At 37.0% G+C, this 26,265-nt stretch overlaps 1 protein-coding gene across 4 annotated transcripts in view; it reads right to left on the bottom strand.

Annotated features, from left to right (window-relative positions):
- UBE2E3 (ubiquitin conjugating enzyme E2 E3) overlaps window positions 1-25,244 on the bottom strand; it is a 79,137-nt gene extending 53,893 nt beyond the window's left edge. The window contains exons 1-3 of one of the 4 annotated variants that reach the window (XM_032479856.1): window positions 25,113-25,244; window positions 23,425-23,643; window positions 21,579-21,629 (exon numbers count right to left, since the gene is read on the bottom strand). In XM_032479856.1, coding sequence (XP_032335747.1) covers window positions 21,579-21,629; window positions 23,425-23,618 — 245 coding nt within the window. In that variant the 5' untranslated portion in view covers window positions 23,619-23,643; window positions 25,113-25,244. The other 3 variants (XM_032479855.1, XM_014557853.2, XM_014557852.2) reach the window with 3 other exon arrangements.
- Between the last annotated feature and the right edge of the window lie 1,021 nt (window positions 25,245-26,265).

Here is a 26,265-nt window from a genome sequence, read left to right as displayed (position 1 = left end):
TTAAACTAATACTTATTATTGATAAAACACAACTGTTTGGAGGTTGGGTTGCCTTATGGTGAAAAGACCCAGAGAGGGTTGCCAGATTTAGCAAGTAAGTCTCTCAATTATTTTTTACAACTGCATACAAATCTACAATTATTTCAAAATAAAAAGTTTATTTGAAGAAAAACTTAGGATACCCAGTTAAATTTAAATTTCAGATAAATAAGATATATTTAGTATATCCCATGTATATTTGGGCCATACTTATACTAACAAGTTATTTGTTGTTTATCTGATATTCAGATTTAATTAGGTGTCCTGTATTTTATCTGACTACCCTAGACTCAAAAGGATTAGCCTTCATGGAATCTGGAAAGGCAAAGAGTGAAAGTCGACAAAACATGGAATCACAATCAATATGGAGAGAGTAAATACAGACACTGCAAAGAGAGGTGTGTCTTTAAAACATGAGAAGATATGACTACAAGAGCAAACCCTACGCCTCTGAAACTAATGCTAGTGCAAGAGAATCTTGTCGGAGGAATTTTTCTACATTAGTTGTGCTCAATTCTAGCTCCCACTCTATTAATTTTTTCCCATTGACATAAATCCCAAATACTGCTACAGACTTGTGCCTCTCCTCCTCTTCCAGCTCTGGCTTGCTCTCAGAATAAGGGACCCAGGAAATGCCTCTGATTCTGTTCCTACAGGACCAGGCTTGGACCCTCTTCCTTTCAACTATGGCAGCCATGTAACCCTCAGTTTATCCACTGGTATTTAGAGTAGTAGCTCTTCGTGTAGCTGAAACAATACATACAAGCCATAATCTTGGCTACAGGATCTTCTAAAAAACTGCCAGAAGCAGTTCAAGACATCTAGCTGAGGTCTAACCAACAAATAAACTTGTTTTAGTAAAGTCATTCAAAAAAATTAACTCAATCTTTTGTAAACATCTTTGCCGTTCCACAACTCAAACAAATAATTTCATATTCAAAAAGTATTTTAGATACAGATATCCAAAAGATTAAAGCTATAAAAATCAATTCATTAAATGGAGTAGGGAAAAATACACATTTATAGAAACACAACAAATTCTTCAATAATCCTTATAACAGGAAGCTATAAACCAAAGGAATTAAACCCAAATGCTCTAAAGTACAAAGCAGGTAATGTAAATTACTTAAATAAACCAGCATATGGGGAAGAGTGAGGACTATGCTAAAATAAAGAATACCTGCCACCCCAAAACATATGCATATTGATTTTGCTATACAGATCCAGTCACCTAATTTGTGGTAACCCATTTTGCATTTGCAACCCTTCTCATAACCTATATGTCTAACCCAATCTCAGGGATAGGCATAAACTGTAAATATGTATCATTCCACCCCAACTCCACTCACCCCATTGTGACTGATTCAACGATGAAACCAATTAGAATTAAAGAAATGCAACTGGACTTCTGACAGAAATACTGAGGCCAGGAATCTTACAGTGTTTCACAACTGCATCTGAACCTAAAGGATGTAGCTGGGAGGTACCAGCAGTTATCCAATGACCACAACGAGAAAGCCTGTCCAATGCTGGAGTCAACTAAAAGGAAGCAGAGCTGGCAGATGGAGAGGTAAGTCAGATGCTGAGGGGATGCCTAAGGCTAACTCTATCCTCAACTTGTAGTTATGTGAGACAGCTTATTCAGTTGTGCCATTATTATGTTATGCAAAAAAATTATTTTTTTTCCTCATATCAGTCTGGCTTGAATTTTCTACTACTGTAACCAAATGAGTCCTGACAGAGGCATTTAAAGTCATTTTTTAAAAATAATTCACAAACACACAGTGCTGCATTTGGCTTACAGGCTGCCAGTATGCAAGTATATGCAAATATGAACTCTTGGGTTTTATTTAAAGCTTTTCAAAATATTTTTTAATAAGATATAGTCTGCCTTAAGATTTAATACACCAACACTAGTCTTTAAACTACATTTGGCAAAAGGCCAAGAAGCAACAGCAGCCTTGGTAGTCACTTACTATATCACCTGTCAAATAAAGCAGACTATAACGCCTTGACCTCTTTAAAAAGAAGCACGCCCTAAGCATGCATATACAAGGCAAACATAAATCGACAAGTATTCCTCATCACTGAGTACTGTGCTAAACTGATTATCCTTATCTCTTCACCCTACTCCACATGCATATTCTCGCATGCATACATACAGACACACACATATAAACACACACACTCGGGCACACACATGCACATTCACACCTGATGCCATGAGAATATCTAAGGCAGGGTGAAGGATGGCATGACCTTCGGGATCAGAATTAATTAGTATGTCTTTAGACTAGTTACTTAATCTCTCAAAGATTTACTCTTCTCATTTCTAAAAAGATGGTAATACTGCCTTAAGAACTGAGAAATATAGTAACACATGTAAATTACTTAGCAAAATACTGAGCATAGTCAATAAGTAATAGCTGTTGTTTCAAATGAGCATGCATAGCTGCAATTAAGTGACACTTGTCCTAATTCAACACATAAGAAAAAAGTAAACAACAATAAAAGTATACAAGACTAGGAGTCTTGGAAAACAACCTGGTTCTATCATGTACTATGTGCAAACAAATTTTGTTTTATGAAGTTTTTTACTATTCAAAGTAAGTGTTCAAAAACAGCAAACTATGGTATTAGGGTTGTGAATAAAAATTATAATCCAAAAAACAGGGAACTATCTTATTTAAAGTTCACATCAAATACAGTCCAACTGTAATGAGATTAAGTCAACTTCACATCTTGAGACAGTATTATCCCTCCTGGAAGTAAGTTCTTAGAAAGTAACACATACATAATTTGAATTCAAGTTACTTGAAAAGTACTTCTACAAAATGTCCAGAGTGAGAACACCTTATCTGCTCATTAGAGGTTGTCCGAAACATGAGTATTGCTAATGGCAAATTATCTGTAACAAGATGAAAGCGTTCAAATGCATTAGCTCACCTATGCTTAAAAGGTATTAATATAAAAAACTCATAACAAATGATATTTCAGCTTAGAAAGCCAATAAAAATACTTTCAAGTCCAACGTAAGCTCCTTACTAAACTTCGTCTAGGAATTCTAATTAGGCCAGATATACTTCCTGTCACAGAAGTGATGTTCAAGATATACTTTTCATTCTCAAAGAGAATAGATTCTCTCTCAGACAAAAAGTATGCATGTACTACTACCATAAGATACCAATAATGAAGAATCATGGGCAGAGAGAGAGATGTTTCAAAACAGAATCCTATGGAAAACAGCTTGCATTTCTATACTGGGTGTTGAGCTTTCTTTCAGACCTCTCACATCCAATCACTTCTAGCCAAGAAGGGTTATTCACCTTCCTTTTACAAACTGGGGTGTGCCCCAGTTCTTGAAATCTATGCTCAGTTAACAGAGGTAAGAGAGAGTAAAAGACGAGTTAATCCATGACAGACAGTATGATACAGGGCAAACATTCTAAATCTATGCTGTCCATTACAGCAGCCACTAGCGACCTACCACAAGCACTTACAAAGTGGCTAGTCTGAACTGAACTATCATTGAAAATGTAAAATAGAGACAAAATTTCAAAGATATTCTACTCCCCAAAATGTAAAACAGCTCATTAATAATTTTATACTGTTGACATGCTTAAATAATAATTTTGGATATTTGCATTAAGAGAAGTATATTAAAATTAATTTCATATTTCTTTTTACATTTCAATATGGCTACCAGAAAACTGAAAATTATGTATGTGGTTTGCATTACAATTTTAAAAAAATTTTATTGAAGTGTAGTTGATTTATAATTCAACTACAAATCTATGAGTTTAGAAGATTTTTTTCATTTGCAATCATTCCTAAGTTTGTCTCTAACAACAAAAAAAAGAGATGTGTATCTGCCAATTTACACAATCTACATTTCCTGTCACACTTCCATACATTTTCATACAACCTCTTTGGACTTGCTAACACCAGCAAACAATACAAACTACGCATATTAATATATACGACAGATTATACTTGAACGTTATGTTGTTACTAAGGTACTAGTGCTTTTATCATGCAGACGACAACTGATACACATTTTCATTAAAACAGAAGCCCATTAATACGAATCTAAGAGGTGTTTCCTAGAATTTCATTTGCCAGCTAGGTGTGGAAGGCCACCTGTAGTTCCAGATATTGACAACTGGGCTTCTATTATGCTGTATTGCCTGCTGCCTGCAAAATTCAACACCTTGAATTTCCATGTGCAACAGCCAGAAAAGTGGATATTTCCATTATTAAAACACAAGGACATGGACAAACATCACTTTTTTATACTGAATAACTAAAAACAGATATTCAAACAAATGCCTGTATAGATAAGTTCATAGCAGCACAACTTACAACAGACAAAAAGTGGAAACAACCCAACTGTCCATAACTGATGAGTGGATATAATGTACCTGATGCTTTTACTTCATATTGTATTTTTTTCTTTAAAAAAAAAAACTGAAACATAACCGATGTACAATATAAGTTACAGGTGTACAATACAGTTATTCACAATTTTTAAAGGTTATACTCCTTTTATAGTTACTATAAAGTATTGACTATATTCCCTGTTTGAAGTGCAATATATGGTTGTAGCTAATTTTATACATAATAGTTTGTACCTCTTAATCCCTTACCTCTATACTGCTCTGCTCCTCCCCTCTGGAAACCACTAACTTGTTTTCTATACCTGTGAGTCTGATTCTTTTGTTGTTGTTATAGTACGTATTTCTCGAGATGCTCCATAAACTTTTCATCTTTAGCCTACTGTGGTATGTCAGAGGACTGGGAACTGCCATTCTTCACAGTCATGCAACAAACATCCTTTGTTTGAGGGGTACTATTTATTCTCTTCTAATAAATGAATTCTGTTTGTTTTTACAATTTTAATACTCTTGTTCATCAGTGAGATTAGATGATGGTCATTATGGTAGCACTGGTATCATGAGTGGGCATTTAGGTTGTATTTGCCTCAAAACACACTTAAGGTAGTTTTTTATCTTTTCCTATGCTCTAGAATAAAAGATAACATGGGAAATAGCCACCGCTTAGAAGTTTAAAACATCTGTAAATCTGCAGAGAAGAATATTTAATGAAAGTAAAAAGTATACGTTTTTAAAAGTTAATTTACAAATAATCTAATCCACATTTTCAAATGAATCATCCATCCTCTGCTGATTATCTTAAAAGAGTATGCTGCACTTAAAATTTTTTTTTTCTTTTTTCTTTTTTTTTTAATAAAAGCACTTAGATTTGGGGATGTCTCTGGTGCTTGGAGCTTGTGCAATCTTCTTTTGAAGTTGCATCTTATTAAGTTCTGATTTACTTTTATTTTCAGCTGTTTGCTCTAAAATTTCATGCCCTCATTAAGTCATTAGCTACACACACATACATATACGTACACACATGGCCTTAATGTTTAGCAGACACCTCCCACACACTTTCACCAATACTTCTGCATTATGACACAGGCGAAGTACAGGGGATGCTTACCTTAGAAAAAGCCATTAAAATCAATTAAGAAACATGATCTTAACTGTCCTTCTCTGGCATCATAGAGAATACATGGTAATTCATTATCTCCCTTGCCCCTTTCCCACTCTCCTCATCCCAACAAAGACCTTAAGCCTCAAGACCACTATTTCTCAAAAAAAAAAAAAAAAAAAAAAGATTAGAGTGCAGCTAGTACCTGAATCCTAAGACATGCTTTTCAAAATTCACATTCTCAGGCCAGCCTTGGACTACTAAATCAGAATCTCTGCTTTGGATAATGGTTGATCACAAGAACCTCTTGATTCACCAAGCCTAAGCAAAACACTGTCCACATAGAGCATCAGGGTAAAAACCCTACAATTTATCATACTACCTGGGATATTTCTGAAAGTGGAAGGAAATGCCAGTAACAATTACACTAAGACAAAAAATATAAACCAGGAGGTATGGTCAAAGCAGGGTTCCCGTAGTATGCCACATCTTTGAAAATTTGGCTAGTTTCAGAACTACTTTCAACTAACAAGTTCATTAACATTATTCTAAAATGTAGTGCAAGAGTATTATACTAAGAGTTGAAAAAAAAACAACAAAAAAAAAACTAAGATCCATACCCAGACTTGGTGCCTAGTTCAGTTGGGAAGAAAGAGTACATGACAAAAGGCAGTGAGTAGCAGAGAATAAACAATATGTAAATCTCTCAAAAGAGAGATGCACAGGAAAGGCTTCACAAGATGTAGGATTTGAAATGGGCCTTAAAGGAGCACTACTGTTTGGTGGATGAAAGCCATTCTAGGAAATGAGAGAAGTTGTAAACAAAGATGCAGAGCATAGAAAACCCATGTTATGCCCAGAGGTGAGAAACAGACCACTTCTGCTAGAGCACAGGGCTTTTATACATTAAGAGAAGATAAAAATAAAGATAAATGAAGAGCCAAATGCAGAAAATTTTGATGAACAACCACTGAGATTTCTGAAGGAATTTCATAATCAAAAAGCAGCTGTGATACAATGTGGCATGAGTGCCCAGGGGAGATGAGCCAGGATAAAAGATACCATACATATGAGGGAATACTAAATACTAAAGAAGAGTAATTAGGAGAAAGAAGATGCATTTCAGGAATGTCAAAAAGAAGTTGAAAGTAAAGAGACATAGGAAGATAGGCACTTAAAAAAGAAATTAAAAGTAAGTCATACGAAGAAAACATTCACAGCTAGATTACCAAGTGGTTTTTTAAAATAAAATAGAAGAGAAAAAGCCAGATTACAAAACGATGAATGAGATACAAGACAGAAAAGTGGAGATGTGGCTATACAGATGGCTCAATAAACTAAAGATAAATGGGAAGCCATATAGTGGAAAAGAAAAAAAGATGACAGAATTAAATGCACATAAAAAAAAATCTCTCAGAAACGGGACGAGGTTAATAATAAGAGACTGGAGGTGAATGAAAAGGTAAAGTTCAGTTTGAGGCAAAGGGCTGGCAGAAAAATCCTGCTGAGAGCACAAATTTTCCTAAATAAAATCAAATTCACTAATAATAAAAAGATCAAAGGAATATACAAAGATAAATGTCTATTTTTCCATAGAAGACAATTACATATGCAGTAAAATCATACACATTAGGTCATGACAGATTTTACATAAGAAGTCTACTACAAATTATTCACACTACGTGAAGCAATGCTATACAAAAATACTTTTATTACAGCACTATGATTTGCTATCATTAAAATGTGGAATCTAGAAGAGTAATTTGCAACTGAAAATGATAATCCCCTGCCCCCGAACATCTGGAAATGGTACGAGGTGTCTGCAGGGGCACAATACTGGGAGAGGCCCTACTAGCATGTCTGCTGAGTCCAAGGATACAACCTTCCAAGGCAAAGCACAACATGGCCCAAAATGCCAAAGGGGACCCTGGTCAGAAACACTGTCAAGAGACAAAGAAGACTGCTTGTCGTGTATATTTAGATGACAGTAAAGTTCATTTTTAAATTTAATTCTTGTGATTAATTTGATTCTGTTAAAGGTCTTTGCATTCCACCTTGATCTATTATAATTCAGAACTTGAAAACAGACCTATATTTCTAATGAAGGTATTTCAGTTATTCTAATGCTAAGACATTAATTATCCCTTGACAAATGATGAAGAGGTGGCTAGGAGAATGTCATATGCTTAAAACAATAGCTCCAACAAGTATTCAGTTTTCAAAATAATACCTTGGGCAATGGTTAAGTTGAATAACATGCATTTGCATTATTTTATCACCAAATTATGTCCATGCAACTTTTATATATACAAAGTTTTCTAAGGCTAAGCTATTTAAGTTGAAGTTTACTAAAATTAAGAAGGTCTATAAGGATTATAGTGGCAATATACTGAAGAACTATGATGAATTCAAACACAACAAATATGAGTTCACAATCCGTCTGAAAAGGATACTAGGAAAATAACTCATTATTTTGAAACAGAAGGAAAAATAAATCCGATAAACAAGGAAAAGAATTAAGCACTTATTCTGTCTTCACTATAGAAGATGTGGGTAAGTTTCTCTTCAGAGATGTATTCCAATGGCTGCCAGCATCACAAAAAGATAATCAGATCTTATATTTCCTGATGGAAAAGCTTAGTACCACCGATGAAGCAGTTTTGTTAAAAAATAAATAAATAAACAAGAAAGAAAGAAAAAGAAAAAAGGGCAGAAGGTGGGAGGAGTGTCATTCCTGAATCTGATCAAGCCTCTTGACCTAACTCTCAAATTTATAGGAAACACTGAACACAAAGAAGATATTAAACTAGGCCATAAAAGTGCAATATGCAAAATTCAGACAGAGAAACTCAGCCATGTGTCTTCATTAAATAAACTACAAAAATGAAAAAGATAAAAACAGTAACAGAGAAAGAGAAAACTTACAGATTAGAAGAGATAAAAAAAGACACCAACCAATCACACAAAGTATCTATTTTATTTGGATACTCATTCAAATTAGTTGTGGGGAGGGAAGGTGGACATCGCTGACACATCCGTAAATCTGAACAGTGACTGATTTAGAAACTTTGATATTTTCAGATGTGCTAATGACTTTGTGGTTAAGTTAAAAGAAGTTCTTGTGTTTTGAAAATGCACACTTTTAATATCTGTTCTTTAAAAATGCAGATGAGATGACGTCTGAAATTTGCTTCAGTGTAATATTGGAAGGGGAAATGGATGGGGACAGATTAAACAAGAGTGGTCAAGGGTTGGCAACTACTGAGACTGGATGAAGGCTACAGGCGTATTCATCACACTAGTCCATTTCCTTTTATATATGTTTCAAGTTCTCCATAATAAAAAGCTAATTTTAAAGATTAAGAAACGTCAGCAGGAGGGAGAAGTGATCATTTGCAATAAGTTTATTTCAGGGCTATAAAAGAACAAAATGAATACTCGGCATAGTCCTCTAATGGATATGGGGATATTAAGCATCTGGGAGGATACACAGAAATGTCTTTAAAATTTTTAAACAGATACTGGTGTAAATAAAATAAAGAAAATCTAAAGGTCCACTAGTTAAAACGTCATTGAATTCCACATGGTTACATGCATCGAAGTTTGTTTTCAAACCCTTCAAATGCCAGATTTTTCCTGACTGTGATAGCAGGTAAATTTACAAGTGTATATACATTACAAATCTAACAAATATTACCAATACCCTTAGAAACAAGAGTGAAACAAAAATAAAGCCATAAAGCCAAGGCCTTATGATGCCCTCTACATTTTGTTGTTGCTACTGTTTAAATTGAGGAGACTACAGAAAGCAATAGGAAGCCATAAAAAATATGTAGCTGCAATCTTCTGAGATCAATTCTCCAGGGGACCCTAAATAAATGGATTCTTGACCTACTAAAATTTAATGTTAAAAAATGATCCATTTGTAAAGGACCTATAAGATTGTAAATGGCAAAACAAACTACAAATAACCACCCTCAGAAAGGGAATGAATGGTGTTTATAAAAAGTGAGTCTCATGGATATAAAGGGAGGATCATCATGATGATTTATAAGTAAAGGAAAATAAAATAAAAAGGTAACAAAATTCATGTTTCCCTAGGCCTTTCACTCAGACCAAAACACGTGGAGCAACACTCCCAAAAGCAATTTCAGACTAGAGATGTCTTTATTTTTCCCCAGACAAGCTAGAAGTTAAACAGAATGACAAAGTATATTTGCTCTGGGACAGTGAAGCAGCAAAGAAACTTAGGAATGGCATAACTGGTCCAAATCCCTTCAAAACAGGCAGACTAAATCTTGGACAAGGAATGAACACAGCAATATTCCAATTCCTTTCAAAGTCTTGTTTGTTGCAAAAAATCATCAAATGAAAACAATTATTATATACACCAAGGACCAAACAGCAGAAGCTGGGATTTTTAAAAATTTAATAACTCTACAAATTTTACTCTCTTGCTATTACTTAAGGTTAATCACTTCTTACTGACCATCACAGCCAAAACAGGTGCTAAAAACAAGCTTAGGCTGTTTCCTCATACACCCTTATAAAATTGATGAAATGTCAACAGAAGAAAAATCTGAAAGCTTTAGAACTTAATGTTAAATTTAGATAAGATGCAAAACACAGATCTGATTCATAAAACTCATTAGTTTCATTGATCTAAAATGAATTACATATACGTAGCAGGTCACCCTGAAAACATTAGGTCTGTTTTGCTAAATGGACCAGCTCCTCTTCAAAAGACAGTCTTAGGAAAAAAAGCAAATCCCCATACTAATAAATGGGAATAATTTTTGTATAAAGTCACAAGTTTGGAGAAAAAAATAGTGCTTAAATAAACTACAAAACTGTATAAAGCAAGACAGAATTTAGAGGGATCTAATATAAAGCCAAGTTTCTATAAAAAGTCAGATCTGGTACCAGCATTAAAAAACAGTTAAGTACACATGTTGCTGAGAAATCAGCATTAAAATACTCCTAAAATCCTATGTGACTGGGGTTTTCCTCCATAAAGCTAGAAATTCTTATCCGCAGAGAGATTTTTTTCCCCCAACTTCAAAGCAATTCATAAGCATGGACTGTTTCACAATACCCCAGAGAAAAAAGCAGAGGTAGATTTAAAGTCATTTCTTCACCCAAATAAAAGCCTTATACAAGGAACTACAAGCCAGAGAATAAAGATTTGCCTTTTCTGTTACGATCGTATTCAATCCCTGACCTTCCTTACACGGAAAGAGAGTAGGCACGCAAGAGAGCTGGTAAACTAGGGAATGTTCCCTGAAAAGAAAATGCTTCTAAATGATAAAACAAACAAACAAACAAAACAGAAAAACAACCTAAGGTGAGCCTAGCAACCCCAAGCCAAAGAAGGAAACTCCTCTCTCCAACTCACCACATGGATCTCACTTGCCAGATTCTAAAACCATAAGGTATTTTAGATCCTTCAAGAGACTGTTTCATTAAAAAACAAATGGGATATACTTACACTAAGCATATACCTATAGACCCATAAACAATTCTGAATGCTTTTACCAGGTTTCTCAAGCAGCACTGTACAAAAGCAAAAATGCTTACTTCTACATCAAAAGCAAGCCTAGATTTTTGCCCTGGATCTGTTATGTATTTGCACTACCTATGTGACAACTCTCAGGTTAGATTTTGAAATCTTAACAAGGACGATACTTCATTGGATTGTTCTGGGAACTGAAAAAGACAGCATATTAATAGGCACTATACTATGGAATCCAGCAGTGTCAGACTGGGTGCTCAATTATTTCCTCTTCCTTCTTCTAAAGTGAGAGTGAAAGTCACCTATTCATGAAGTATATATCCTTTGTGGGAGAGAGACTGATTTCTTGCTGAATACCCATATGTTCCCCTACATTTCCCAGCCACCTTGCAGTTAGTTGAGGCTGTGTGATTAATTCATGTCTTATTTCCAGACCAAAGCACTTAAAAGCCAGCACATGACCCTCTAGCTATCTTGCCTGGACACACATTCCTAATGGCAGAGCTACAAGATGTAAGCCACACAGATCCGAGTCAACACATGGAAGAGCTATCCAGGAGAGTCCTTGGACTTCTAGTGGACTTCATACCAGAGAGAAATAAATGTTTGTATGTTCATGTTATAAGCTTTCTAGGTTTGTTTGTTAATGCAACACAGCTTAGCAAAATTCAACATATCCTTTTATAGCCTAACTGCACTCAAATGCTGTAAGACAAAATGCATACATAAAGATGACAAGTTCTGTGTTTAATATTAAGAGATACCTCCTTTCTGTATAATTTTGTATATCCTGAGTGAATAGAATGATTAAAAGAATATTGATAGCAAACTAGAAAAAGTAACCCAGTATATACAGAATAACTTAAAAAGAAACTGATACTTAAAGTTTCACCTAAAGGAGAAAGAACTCTAAAATCAAGAGGGTAAATTTTGTTGTTAAGCATACAAGTTATAGAATTAAAAAAAAGCAACAATCTGGGGAGAGGGTATAGCTCAGTGGTAGAGCGTGTGCTAAGCATGCACCAGGTCCTGGATTCAATCCCCAGTACTTCTATTCAACAAACAAACCTAACAACACCAAAATCAAAAAAATAAAATAAAAGTAAAAATAACATAATAAAAAATAAAAAATAAAAAAGAGGGGGGAGGATATTACGAGTTCAGTGGTAGAGCACGTGCTTAACATGCACAAGGTCCTAGATTCAAATCCCAGTACTGCCACTGAAAAAAAATTTTTTTAAAGCAACAATCCAAAAATAACATCTGAGAAACTAAAATCGATATTAAGAAACAGGTAAGAGAAAGAAAAGCAGAACAAGACTTTAAACACCCTTTCACCAACAGTAAAAGAGCTGGAGTCATTTGTCATTGTAATAGAAGTAATACAGGGCTACAACTGCTTACCCACAATTCTGGAATCCCAAAAGCTCTAAAATCAAAGGTTCTTAAATAAAAATAAATAAATAAGTTTGGAGCCAAAAAATTTGGCAGCAACACCAAACATGAACTAAACTCAAACTATCTGTAGTCTCTATTTATCCTACTTAGTATGACTATTCATACAGTTTTGGTGTAGAAATATGAATGTGTCTCATTATGGAGTGCTGCCCCAGGTCCCACTAGGGGTGTTACATAAAATACAACAAACACATCACAATCCCTTTCTAAAATCTGAAAAGTTCTACATACTGAAACACTGCTGGCCTGAAGGGTTTGACATAAAGGACTGTGACTTGTAACAATAATAGAATAATCTCTGTATTGTCTTAATGATGCAAATAAAAATCAAATGAAGAGCATGGCTTTCTAACCTGTTTGTAGTTCAATCAATGTACTGAATCAAACTGAGTTTTGATGATTTTCCAATGGTATTTCTACTTGATAGTACTACAAAATTCCTAGTCCCACAAAGATACAACCAGCCTAAAGCTAAATCATGGGAGGGTATAACTAACTAGTAGGAGACTAGTTAATTAAAAATACTGCTGTAAGCATTTCTGGCCCCAATAGACCATAATTTAGCAGGTACTCAAGGTAGCCATTCCTGTAGGTTCACATAAAAACACACACATGTATCAGAATATATAGGATAAATATAAACTATAGCATCAAAGTAGTGGGAGGTAGGGATAGCAGCTCTGAGGAAGATATAGGAGAATGTATTCAGTAGGCATCACTAGTAAGACAGAAAAATTATGCAAAAGTCTACAGCAGGATTTCTCAACCTAAGCACTACCAACATCTTAGTCCAGATAAATCTCTGCTAAAGGGGGTTGATCTAGGCAATGCATGGTTATTTAGTAGCATCCTGGCCCTCTACTCACCAAGTATCAGTAGCAGCCCCTCTCCCCTCAATTGCGAAAAGTCTCTAGGCATTGCCAACTGTCCCCTAGGCCCAGGCAGGGGGCACAGGGGGACAGGAAGGCAAAACTTGTCCCCAGATGAGAACTGCTGATCCAGAGGCAAGAGAAATATTAAAAGTTTAAAGATGTTTTTTCTTCTAGATACTAATAAAATGTTAAACATAGTTCCCTGTTAAAAGCAACATGGGAAGAGAAAAAAAACACTTTCTATTTCTCTAGGTCTACAAGTGGTTTTATTCTGTTTTTAATCTTTAATTTTGTAGGAAAGATGAGAATGACAGATCAAGTTCTCCATTCTCAGTCCGAATGCTCTTGCATGTTAAGGAACAATGATTCGTTGCCTCTCTTAGAAATAAACATATCCATCTGTTGTCACAGTGACTCATTCAAGGAGGGAATAAGGTACCAACTGGTTACCTACAGAAAGGAACAAAACAATTTGGGATCTTGCAAAGTAACCACATAACTTTTTAAACGAACATACAGTTTTCACCCACTTTCTGACTGCATTATCCGTATTGGACATAACAAATTCCTAATAAAAATGTAACTTTTTAGGGGAGAGGAGAGAATATTATTTTCAATCACAACATTCTTTTGGAAAAAATTTTTAGTCACAACAGTACTGAATCTTTCTGCTACACTGGCATATATAAGGGAAATGATTAGCCTTACTGTGAATCAGTGTCCTTTTGTAATAAAGATGGCAGCCAAATACCTTTGATTAATCATATAAAAATTAAAATTTTGAAAAAGTAAAGAATATATGGGATATATAACAGATTTTCTCCAATCCAAAATCATTGTTTTGCCTGGAATTTCTATTACTGTCAATTTGACAGACTTCAATTTATTCATTAATTTAATGAATCTTTACATGCAATGCACTGTATGAAGCAAGACACAACATTTAAGACAATCCTTTCAAAGGAAAGCTAACTCTTGCAGAAGGTAGACAAGTAAATAATTATAGTATATAGCATTAACATACTGGATTATGTATCACTGTTGTGCTGAAGCAACTATTAGCTTCTTGAAAAATAAAATACCACTTAAAATGATCAGTAATGTCCAAGTACCAAGAAAAATCCTCATGATTTTTGAGGTCTATGCTGATGCCAAAATTTAATTAATTAATAATGGAAAACACCTCTCCAGTCAGAGTAGTTCTATATTTATCAGTTTTACAAATTGAGCTTCCAAGTAAGATTTAGTTTTTATAAAAAGGCAATTACAGGATTTTTTTTCAAGAGTTGAAAACAAAAGGACTAGATGATTTATCACACAATTTTGTTTTATAAAATAGGGTACTTACACAAAGCACACACCAGCTAATGTAAACAATACCAATCTAATATATAAGTAAAAAAGAAAAAGCAACCTATCCATGTGAGGGGGTTTAAAGCCAAGTATTGTATAAGCAATCAACAAAGCTGTAGATATCAAACGTTATTTTGATCACAACCTGCCTTCATACACCAATTAGAAAAAACTTCCAAAATCTCCCCTTATATTGCAGAGAAGGAAAGAAAGTGGTATGTTTAGATAACTGGTGAACTATATCAATTCAAAATCTAAATTTTGCAAATATTGATATAATCTCATTCTCAGTAGAACTACAAATTCTTACAATTGAATATTTAAAAAGAAAAACACAACTACTGCCCTTATTTGAAAATTATTTTTTACAATTTACTGGACAGTCAGAGAATTCTCTGTTGAATTAAGTACCATTAACCTTACGCATATTCCTTTAAAGGGATATATATATACTATTTGTTCACCTTTGCCCAAAGTTCTTAGGTTTATTTTCTTTTTTCCTCAAGTTCCAAGGAACTGCTTTTACTAACATCAGAAAAACAGCTACTTGATATGTTCTCAAAAGCAGGTGCAAAGTTGATTAAGATAAAATTATTTCTATAGTAGGATGCTGATGTGCTGAAGAAAATGCCAGCAAGAGTGACGGCATACTGCTAAACCAGTTCTTTAACCCTCTCTGGCCACTTCACTGACCAAATTTAATTGTTAAAGAACTTTAAAACATTTCTTCATCTAATCCTTAAACCAAACTTACAAAGGGTAGGGGTATCATTTTAATCTCCATTAGAAAGCTAAGAAAGTGAAAGAAATAGTCCGTAACTTATCTAAGATAATACAGTCAGTAAGTGCCAAAGCAGGGATTTGAACCCAGACAGTCCAGCTCCAGTGCCGGTGCTTTTCAAACCTTTATATACATACAATTTACCTGGGACTCTTACTGAAATTCAGATCCTAATTCAGTACTTCTGCAGTGGTGAAGGCAAGATTCCACATTTCTAAAAAAATCCCACCTGTAAGATGCTGCTGTTCTGAAGACCACCCTTTGAGGAGCAAAGTTCTATCTTTCTTAGAAAATGGTGCAGAGTGGTGGTGACCCTCAAAAGGAGGCAGAGTTCATCCTCGGTCAGACAATTAGGCTTATGAGTAAATCAGAGGTTGCCAACTTCTGGTTTAGAACTTAACTGCTTCCTTTGTAAAAATTTTTTTAAAAAGAGGGAAATTAGCAAAACTTGTAAGTACTATAGTACCTACTTTCAAGTTTTGCATATTAATACTATAACTTGATACTGTTACACCTCCCTCCCAATAAGGCCTTGTCTACATCCAAAAACTATTTACAAATGTCTCTGAATATCTACCTTAACGTAGATTCAACTTGAACATATTAAAGAATATTTCAAGAGTATATATTTGTAGTTTCTCAGATATGGAAAGAATCAGAGGCTGAGTTAAAAATCCAGCACCTTTCTAAACTTTTGCCACATGGCAAGTGGTAACAGAGAGGACAAGGACACCCTTTGGGAAACAGATGGAACATAAATGTCTTAAATAAAAGGGATCTAAATTGGAAAAGAAGAGGTAAAATTGTTACTATATGTGGATGACATGAAACTATATTCAGAAAACCCTAAAGGCACTGCACAAAAACTACCAGAACTGACAAAAGAATTTGGCAAGGTTAGCAGGATACAAGATGAACATACAGAAATCAGTTGCATTTCTTTACACTAACAATGAAATATCGAAAAAGGAAAGTAAAGAAACAATCCCTTTTAAGATCACATCCAAAAAAACCAAAAACACCTAGGAATAAAACTGACCAAGAAAGTGAAAGACTTATATGTGGAGAACTACAAAACACTGACTAAGGAAATTAAAGATGACTTCAAGAAATGGAAAGCTATCCCATGTTCTTGGATTGGAGGAATTAATATTGTTAAAATGGCCATACTACCCAAAACAATCTACAGACTTAGTACGATCCCTATCAAATTACCCAGGACATTTTTCACAGAACTAGAACAGATAATCCTAAAATTTATATGGAATCACAGAAGACCCAGAGTTGCTAAAGCAATACTGAAGAAAAAGAATGAAGCTGGATTAATAACCCTCCCAGACTTCAGACAATACTACCGAGCTACAGTAATCAAAACAGCATGGCACTGGCACAAAAACAGACATATGGATCCATGGAACAGAATCGAGAGCCCAGAAATAAAACCCACAGACTTTTGGTCAGTTAATCTTCGACAAAGGAGGCAAGAATATACAATGGAGTAAAGACAGTCTCATCAGCAAATGGTGTTGGGAAACTGGATAGCTGCATATAAGTCAATGAAGTTAGAATACTCTCTCACACCATACACAAAATAAACTCAATGCCTTAAAGACTTAAACGTTAAGACAAGACACTATAAACCTCTCAGAAGAAAACATAGGTAAAACATTATCTGATACAAATCTTAGCAATGCTCTCTTAGGATAGTCTACCCAGGCAATAGAAATAAAGGCAAAAACAAACAAATCGGACCTAATTAAACTTATAAGCTTTTGCACAGCAAAAGAAACCAAAAGTAAAACAAAACGACAACCTACAGAATGGAAGAAAATATTTGCAAAAGATGAGACTGACAAGGGCTTAATTTCTAGAATATATAAACAGCTCATACAACTTAATAATTAAAAAAATAAAACCAATCCAAAAATGGGCAGAAGACCTAAACAAGCAATTCTCCAATGGAGACATACAAATGGCCAATAGGCACATGAAAAAATGCTCAATATTGCTAATTATCAAAGAAATGCAAATCAAAACTACAATGAAGTATCACCTCACACCAGTCAGAATGGCCATCATTCAAAAGTCCACAAACAGTAAGTGCTGGAGAGGGTGTGGAGAAAAAGGAACCCTCCTACACTGTTGGTGGGAATGTAGTTTGGTGCAGCCGTTATGGAAAACAGTATGGAGATTCCTCAAAAGACTAAAAATAGACTTACTACAGGACCCAGGAATACATCCGGAGGGAATTTAAATTCAAAAAGATACATGCACCCCAATGTTCACAGCAACACTATTTATAATAGCCAAGACATGGAAGAAACCTAAATGTCCCTGGACAGATGACTGGATAAAGACTCTGTGGTATATTTATATACAATGGAATGCTTCTCAGCCATAAAAAATAATAAAATAAGGCCATTTGCAGCAACATGGATGGACCTGGAGATTGTCATTCTAAGTGAAGTCAGAAAGAGAAAGAAAAATACCACATCACTCATATGTGAAATCTAAAAAAAAGATAAGTGAACTTACTTACAAAACAGAAACAAACTCACAGACATAGAAAACAAACTTATGATTACCGGAGGGGTGTGTGTGGGGGGTTGTTGATGGGAAGGGAGAAATTGGGAGTCAGAGATTTGCAGATACTAACTATCATAAATAAAATAAACCAGGTTCTACTGTATAGCATAGGGAACTATATTCAATATCTTGTAGTAACCTATAATGAAAAAGAATATGAAAACGAATATGTACATACATATATATGTAACTGAACTATTATGCTGTACACCAGAAATTAACACATTGTAAACTGACTATACTTCAATACAGAAATAAGTAAATAAATGTCTTAAATGCAAATCACTCATCAATTCTAGTAAATAAATAACTTTCTCTAAAAACTGATCAGGAAATGCCCATAATGCAATTTCCCTTCATTTTCATTGGTGTAACAACTGTTTACACCCTAATTTAGAATACAGTAAGGAGTACAAACTGAAGTCACTGAACGTTATATCTCTATGTTTAAAATGCTTTGGTCTAAGGCACTCCAATACATAAAGCTGATATGCCATCAAATCATTGGAAATAACATTTCATCAAACTGTTATACTATCATAAAAAGAAATACCAATACTATCAAAATATATTCAAACATATTTAAAGCCATAAATTTAATTTAACAATTAAGACTATCCTATGATCACCCTGGGTGTAGATACTTTAGACACAGCTATATAATAACTAGACTATTTTATTCATTAAACATAGGAAGGGAGTTAAGAAAAAATCTTAATCAAGTCTGAGTTACTTTGGGTTCGTTGAGTTTTCCTGTATTTCATTCAACTTTTTCCTGAATGTACACAGATATACTTTACATTTCTTCCCCAAGGAAGAATTAAATGTGTCACATACTTTGACAAGCTTGTAAAAATCATATTCAAAACCATAATGGAATTCTGATTAACTACACATGAAAGTCAAAAGAATTAGGTTTCATAGATTTCGGGCAATATGAATCTACATATTCTAGAATTTATTAGTATAGAATCCCATTTTTGGTTATAACATAAATTAATAAATTTAAACCGTACAATCACTATAAAGCTAAAATTTTCACCAAAGCACCAGTCAATTACAAGAACACCACAATAATGTACCTGACATGACGGTAAAAATACAAATTCAGACTTAGCCATCAAAATCCTCAAATGACTCCCATTCAATATTCCAAATTCCTGCTCAAGGACCAGGACTAGATCTTCCACCCAAAAGAATCTGAAGACACTTACAATAAAACACACAAAAGTATGTGGATCATTTATGTCTGGTATATGGAAGACAACTGTCCCCAAACTAATAAAGAACTTCTCTAGTTCCCTACTAAGATGCATATTTTGTTTGTTTTTTCTTTAATCACTCACACAGTCACAAAGAAACTAATATATTTACAAGAACCAGTGAACTGAATGATGTCATTTGCAACAGCTGACAGTCACCACAAGTTGTGATGAGGAAAAGCATAGATGATGTATTTCAAGTTCCTGTTCACAAGCAAGCCCAAAGGTTCACTATTTCACTAGTCTAACCACTAAATGTGAAGCATTATTGCATGGACTGGAAAGAAATTTGGTACATAAAGAGCAAAATAAAAAAAAGTCAAACTTTCTATCCGCAAGAAAGACCCTACTTCTTCTAAAGTAATCCTCAGTGACCTTGTGGAAACATTCCTGGGTTAAACACGAAAAGCAAATTTCTTCAGGAACTGCAACTCTAAACTACTGCTCTGAGGGCATTCAACACATGTCTACTGGGCGCGCTACATTTATATATGTACACTAGTTTGTGCCCTATGCAGAAAATCAACAAAAACCTTTAAAAATGTTTACATGCAATTTAAAAACATTTAAGACTCTTGAACTGATAGATCTTTACATCTTTTATAAACGGGAAATACCAGAATATCCTCTGCAAGTAATTCTCCAGAGAGCAAATTTAACTTGACCTCCCTAAATAGCTACAGATCTGACATATCATTTAGAAGCCTAGAAGGAAATACTTTTATTTATTCTCTAAAGAAGTGCTGTTTAATAGAAATATTGTGTGCCACATATGTAATTTTAAATTGTCTAATAACCACATTAAACTCGTAAAAAAGGTTTTAATTTTAAAACATTTTCTAAACCCAGTATATCAAAAATATTAAGATTTCAACATGTAATAAATACTTTTTTAAATAGTAAGGTATTTTACATTTTTTTATTCATACTAAGTTTTCAAACTCTGATGTGTACACTTAAAGCACACCTCATTTTGGACTACAACTGAAATGGTCAACAGCCACAAGTGGCCAGTGGCTACATGACTGGATAGCACAGCTCTTCAGTAATACTTTGAGATCTGACATACTGCTACCTGTTTACATTCATGTTTCCTTTTTGAAGTGAAATGGCTGATAACAAATGTGAGCAAAACTGTTAATTTACTGGATAAATCAGGATCAGATCACCTTATCAGAGGACTGGGTTAACACACACAGTAAGAAGCAACCGGATTATACCCAATTATATCTCAAATAGACTTCAGAAATAGGTCTGATCATCACAAGTGAACACAGCTTGCAGCAAAAATATAAGACAAAAAAAACATTTTCGTACCAAACCATAACACTACCTTATTTCTAGCAGCCACTCTCATTCTTGAACACATACATCCATTCAAATTATCTATAAGACTTTTTCTAAGTTTGATGAATTTTGGAAGGCATAAAGTCACTGCTGAAAAACTGAGCACTAAGTGAGATGAATTGAAAAAAAAATGTTTCAGGGAAAAAATTATCAACAGTTACTTTTAATGCACCTTATACCAACCAAAGATCTTGTACTACTGTACATGAGTTTCACTCAAATGACTTCTTCCCATGAATTCCAATTCATTTACTGCTTTTCATACACATATTTCAAGTATCAAAATTACTAAGAATTTTCCCAAGTAATTAGGCTATTTGATTAAAATGTAAACAATTCCAACAATGCATTCTCTAGAAAACACTAACTAACACCATTAGCTTAACACATAAAATTTGTCCTTAAGGCATGTTACGAATAAATCAAACAGAAACAACCACATTCTTGTTTATTGCATTTACATTTTCTAACACCACATTCAGCAATTTCTAAATTTGGAAGGTCAGCTTCGACTGCACACAAGCAGTAACTTTAAAGCTTAGCAGAATTTTGGAAGTTTCTGCAATATACTTCTGAATAAACACCCTCTACAGAAATATTAAAACAGAACAAAAATCAGCACCATTCATACTAATCCCAGCGAAAAGCACAAATCAATATATTCAGTAAGTCCAAAATATGTGATACACGCGAAAAAGATTTTTTTTTCCTCCCAAATTTATTTAATTCACCGTAAACAATTTTTGCCTAATCCACTTGCAAAGCTGGAGAAGCAAATGCAGCCTCTTCTGCAGCACACGTATCCAAGGATGACACATGAATCTCCTGATATTTTTCCACAGTTTGAAATTAAAACAACAAAATTTGTTTCTTACCTGCAGTTAGGAGGAGGATCAAGGGTTATTTCAGCTAGCTCCTTCTGAATTCTGTTAATGAAATGAGAACAGACAAAAAGGATTTGAGAGTGTACAGAATAACCGGGGAATTACACTGCCCTCTACCACCATGCAGTTAAATGCAAGGCTGGCTTCGCCTTCAGTAATGCTAACATGGCTGCTTCCTCTTTGTTCTCAGAGGCATAACCCAAATCCCTTCACAGAAACTTTGCAGCTTTTTTTCTCACTTGCTACTGTACATAAATAAGACAATTACACCTGATTTGAGAAATAGTCCTCCACTAGTACTCAGCAAAGGATATAAAATGTATTTTAAAACACTTTTTACCAAAGAAATTCTCTTTGCAAGCTTATATGCAAATGAGACAAGAAGGGAGGAGGGAAAGCAGTAGAGTATTTGACAATGACTTCAAGTCACTTTTACCGAGGCAAGAATTAACAGGCTGCTGTGAGAGCACATTAATAATTTTTGACAACATGTTATCTGTCAGAAAAAAGTTTGAAATTTACAAATATTTTTACCAGTGAAAAACTTCCCAGGGACTCTGGCATTCTTATTTAACTGTATTTGTTTTCCCTAACCTTAAGTACAGCACTTAAATTTGATACAATTTAGGAGGAGAAGAGACAATGACAGCTTTGAGTTAAGAGGGGGGGAAAAAAGCAGTTCTCTTATTTTATTCAAATTTAAAATGCTTTCAAACTTAAGATGTGTTTAATATGTTTCTCAACAAGATTACAACAAACTGAGGATTTTAAGTTATTTCAAAGACTGCTTTAATTTCACAAAATATTCTTGTTATTAATACTTGATTACTGATACAACGCAGTGAGAAAAATCTATAGAAAAAAAGAGTACTTCAGAATCACTACAGTACGCCAATATCTGATCAGCTTTTATATTTTCTTTTTCTTTTAGTTGTGATCAATAAAAATCAAAACGTCGATATTGGCTAATGCTATAGAATCATCTCACGCATAATTACTAGAATTCATAGATACTCCGCTATTATACCACTGATGGAGTCCCATCGACAGAATCTTTTTTTGCCACAAATAATATAAATCAACAGGAAACAAATGATTTTTCACTTATATCCAACAAAATATGTTTCTCCTGCTGTTGAGTATTAACGTGTCAAGCATATCCACAAGTTTTAGAGTGAATTAGCACAATGACAAAAAAAAGTTTACAATTACCTAGCACCACCTAAAATGTAAAGGCAAATGGCAAATTTTCAGTTTTATTTGTCCTCACAAGGACACAGAGGTGGAACCTTAGCTTAACTACAGAAAGTAATACGTGGGATGCAGGACTTCACAATCACGTTTGTAAAACTGAAAGCGGGTTGGGCGCACAATTTTTAAGCCTGCTTTCACATATAGCCAAGGCCTTGAATTCACAAATTTTCTAGCAAACGTGACCATTTCTGATCATTAAGTTTCAGGAAGAGAGGCACTGCTGCTGATCTCTAGAAGTGTCGATTTCAATGAAGAAGAGTATGACTCATAAAAAGGAAACATCCTCAATATACCAGCTAATTTGGGTTCACCAAATTTTCCTTGCCAACTCCTCAAACAACCTGTCAGACGTTGGTCCAATCTCTATGCAAAGACACTCGCACTGAAGTTGTTAGCAAAGTACATAACAAGTTTGGAGGTGGCTTATATACCACCTAAAGAATGACAACTCATTCAAGTCCAAATAAAACTGATCACGAAGGAAACACTTCTGAACTATTGCTACTGATGTAAAACCAACACTAGTGTCCAACCATTTGGAAGACAACCTGACAACGTGCTTAATCCTTTTTGTACACGTTACCTTTTAGCACTAGTGGATAACTTAGCAGTGGTTTTGCTAGAGAGTTTGGTGTTTTTCTTCTGCTGGGTGGCAGAAGGTTTTCTTTCTTCTTGTTCTTCAGGCTCTGGAGCGGCTGGGTCTCGCTGGTCCGCATCTGAACTACCACTGCTGGTGCTCGGGCTCTCATCATCGGACCTTTGCCGATCACTGGACATCTTGGTGAAGTTATTTCTTGGGAAACTTTTAAGGAGAAGAGGGGGAAAGAAAGGAAATGTAAATCTAAGAAATAAATCAACAGCAGTGTCTTCCCGTAATCTTCACCTAAAATCGTATTTTAATGAAAAGGCTTCAAAAGTGTTCACACTTATCTCATCGTACAGCAAGGTTACAGGGGAGGTGATGCGTCTTACAACGCCAGCGTTCAGGGATTTACCGAACTCAAGTTAGGAAACCCACTCACATTTTTTTTCCATCCCTTAGACAATCTATCAATTGTCTACTTTCTCAGAAGGCAAGAAACAGATTTGCCAGGGAACTTAGGCAACGAGCATTAATAACATATGACACACTGTAAATAACAGATCTCGCTGAAAAATGTTAAAAAGTCACTAATAACGTCTAAATATTTACACACTGACATTGGTCAAAGCTACCAAATTCCCTTCCCGAGAGGAAAAACATACCCTGTTAATCGCCCATATGCTTATTTAAGGTGGCGATTCCTCCTCTGTGCACGTAAGCCTTTAAATACAACACTTAGGAATTTAAAAAATCAACTAACGAGCTGCTCCAGCCGTTTCCACGGCCAGCAGCGAAGATTCATCCGGCCAAGACCGAGCTGCCACCCTGGGAAAAGCAGAATCCAAACTGCACCTTCTGCAAAGCTCCCCATGCCAGAAAGGTTCCTCGCTCAATTTTTACATCGCGGACCGACATTTTGTCCAAAATAACGAAAAAGAAAAACCAGAGGAAAAACAAACAAACAAACAAAGCCCCAAGAAGTGCAACAAATTTCCGCGCCCGCAGAGGCGAGCCGCGGCCGGCGGCGGCGGCCACGCAGCTCCGCGGCCCTTTGTGGGGAGGGCCGCGCGGGGGCCGCGGGCAGCGCTCGCCGCGCCGGGCGCCAAGTGATGCGAGCTGCCCAGCCGGCCCCGCCGCGGCTCGCGGACACCGGCGGCGCGGGCGCCCGGCGCGAACAAAGCTGCCCGCCCCCGCCCCCTCCCCCACCGCCGCCGCCCCGGCCGCCCCCCACGCGGCCCCCCGGCCCCGCCGCCTTACCTCGGCCGCCCGCCCGGCCCGCTCGCGCGCCGCTACGGTGTGGGGGAGGGAGAGAGAAAAAAACCCTTCCTTAAGGAAATGGAGGCAGCTGGGGGGGGGAAAGGGGGGGGAGGGAAAAAAAGAAGCCGAGGAGGCTCTGGCCGGGGAGTGTGGAACATTGAAAGTCGGAGGGGGTTGTGCAGTGCCGGGCTCCGGCCGGAGGGTGGCGCCGCCCAGCGCCTTCGGAAAAAAGGGGGGGGGGGAGCTCGGCTGGGCGAGGGTGCGAGCTCCCGGCAAGGCGGAGGGGACGCGGGAGACCCTCGCCGCTGTGGCCTCCCGCCGCCGCCGCCCGGCTCGGCTCCTCCCGGCCGCGCAGTCAGCAAGTTCCGAGGCGAGCGCGGGGGGAGGGGCGGGCGCGGCGGCGGCAGCGCGCGTGCTCGCTCGCTGCTTGCCTGGCGGAGGAACGCGCGCCACCGGCGGCCGGCGGGCACGAGCTCTTCCCGCGCGCTCCCGCGCGCTCTCCCCGTGCCTCCCTTCACCCGGGGGGCGCACGCGGCCGCCCGCGCGCGGCCCGGACAAAGAGCGCGGCGGGGACCCAGCGGGCTGGCCCCTGCCACCCTTGGCCGCGGAGCCCGTGCTGGAGAAGGCGGGGGCGCGGGCGCCGTCTCGCGGGGCCGCTGTGCCGCGGGGTGGCTTCCGGCCTGAGCCCGCCTCCGGAGCGAGGCTGCCCATTGGACTACCCGCCCCGCAGGCTGGGACCAGGGTCATCCCTGGGGCTGGCCGCATCCCTGCTGCCGGCACAGGGGCCGGCGTGGACCGGGGCCCTCACTCCTGGGCAAGGGCCCGGGTCGCGTGGTCGGGAGTTTGCCCTGGAAAACTGGAGACTAGTGGGTGTCATTAATAAGGCCCGGCAGCAGAGGAGGAAGGCTGCCTCTTGCCCCTCGTGTGAGCTCAGGGTGGCAAGATCGTGGTCTTGGGTATTGAGGAGAGAAGTATTTCGATACTAGGTGACCAGCATCTACTTCTCTTTGGCCTTCATCTCACTAAAGGGGACAGTCCTTTGGATGCTTCGAAAAACTTCAAAATCCAAAACAATTTTTTAAATGTTCCGCTCAAGCTTTTTTAGAGTGAAGAGGGGAGTAAGGAGGATTCAAACCTGATGCTTTGCTGCGTGGCTGTTCTGACGTGCATGCTAGACGCCAGTTCTGGAAAGAGAAGCCCTGACTGATACCGGGTCAGAATGTCCATACAGGAAAGCTTTCAGATGGGGACAGTGAAGGTTAGTTTCGTTTGGTCATTCTCACTAGCAGTCTGCAGGTGGATTCTGCAGTTTTGCCCCAGGCATAAAGTAGCCAGAAGTACAAAAACTTCCTGTTTGCAGCCCAGACCTTGTCCGGCTACTGAGAACTTGCTCCAGTGATGGAGCCCCAAAGGAATTTGTGGATTCCTCTCCCACAAGTGTCAGGGGCAGGGGTGCTGGGAGAATGTAGAGTTCATGGACTGAGAATGGCAGCATAACAGATGAACTAGAATTAAAAGAAGGAAAAAAAGGCTGAGGGAGCCAACATTTACTTATCTTTCTTCCAAATAGAAAACTTTTGGTAA

The sequence above is a fragment of the Camelus ferus genome, chromosome 5 (assembly GCF_009834535.1).
Source record: "Camelus ferus isolate YT-003-E chromosome 5, BCGSAC_Cfer_1.0, whole genome shotgun sequence".
NCBI lineage: Eukaryota > Metazoa > Chordata > Mammalia > Artiodactyla > Camelidae > Camelus > Camelus ferus.
This window is presented reverse-complemented; position numbering and strand designations above follow the sequence as displayed.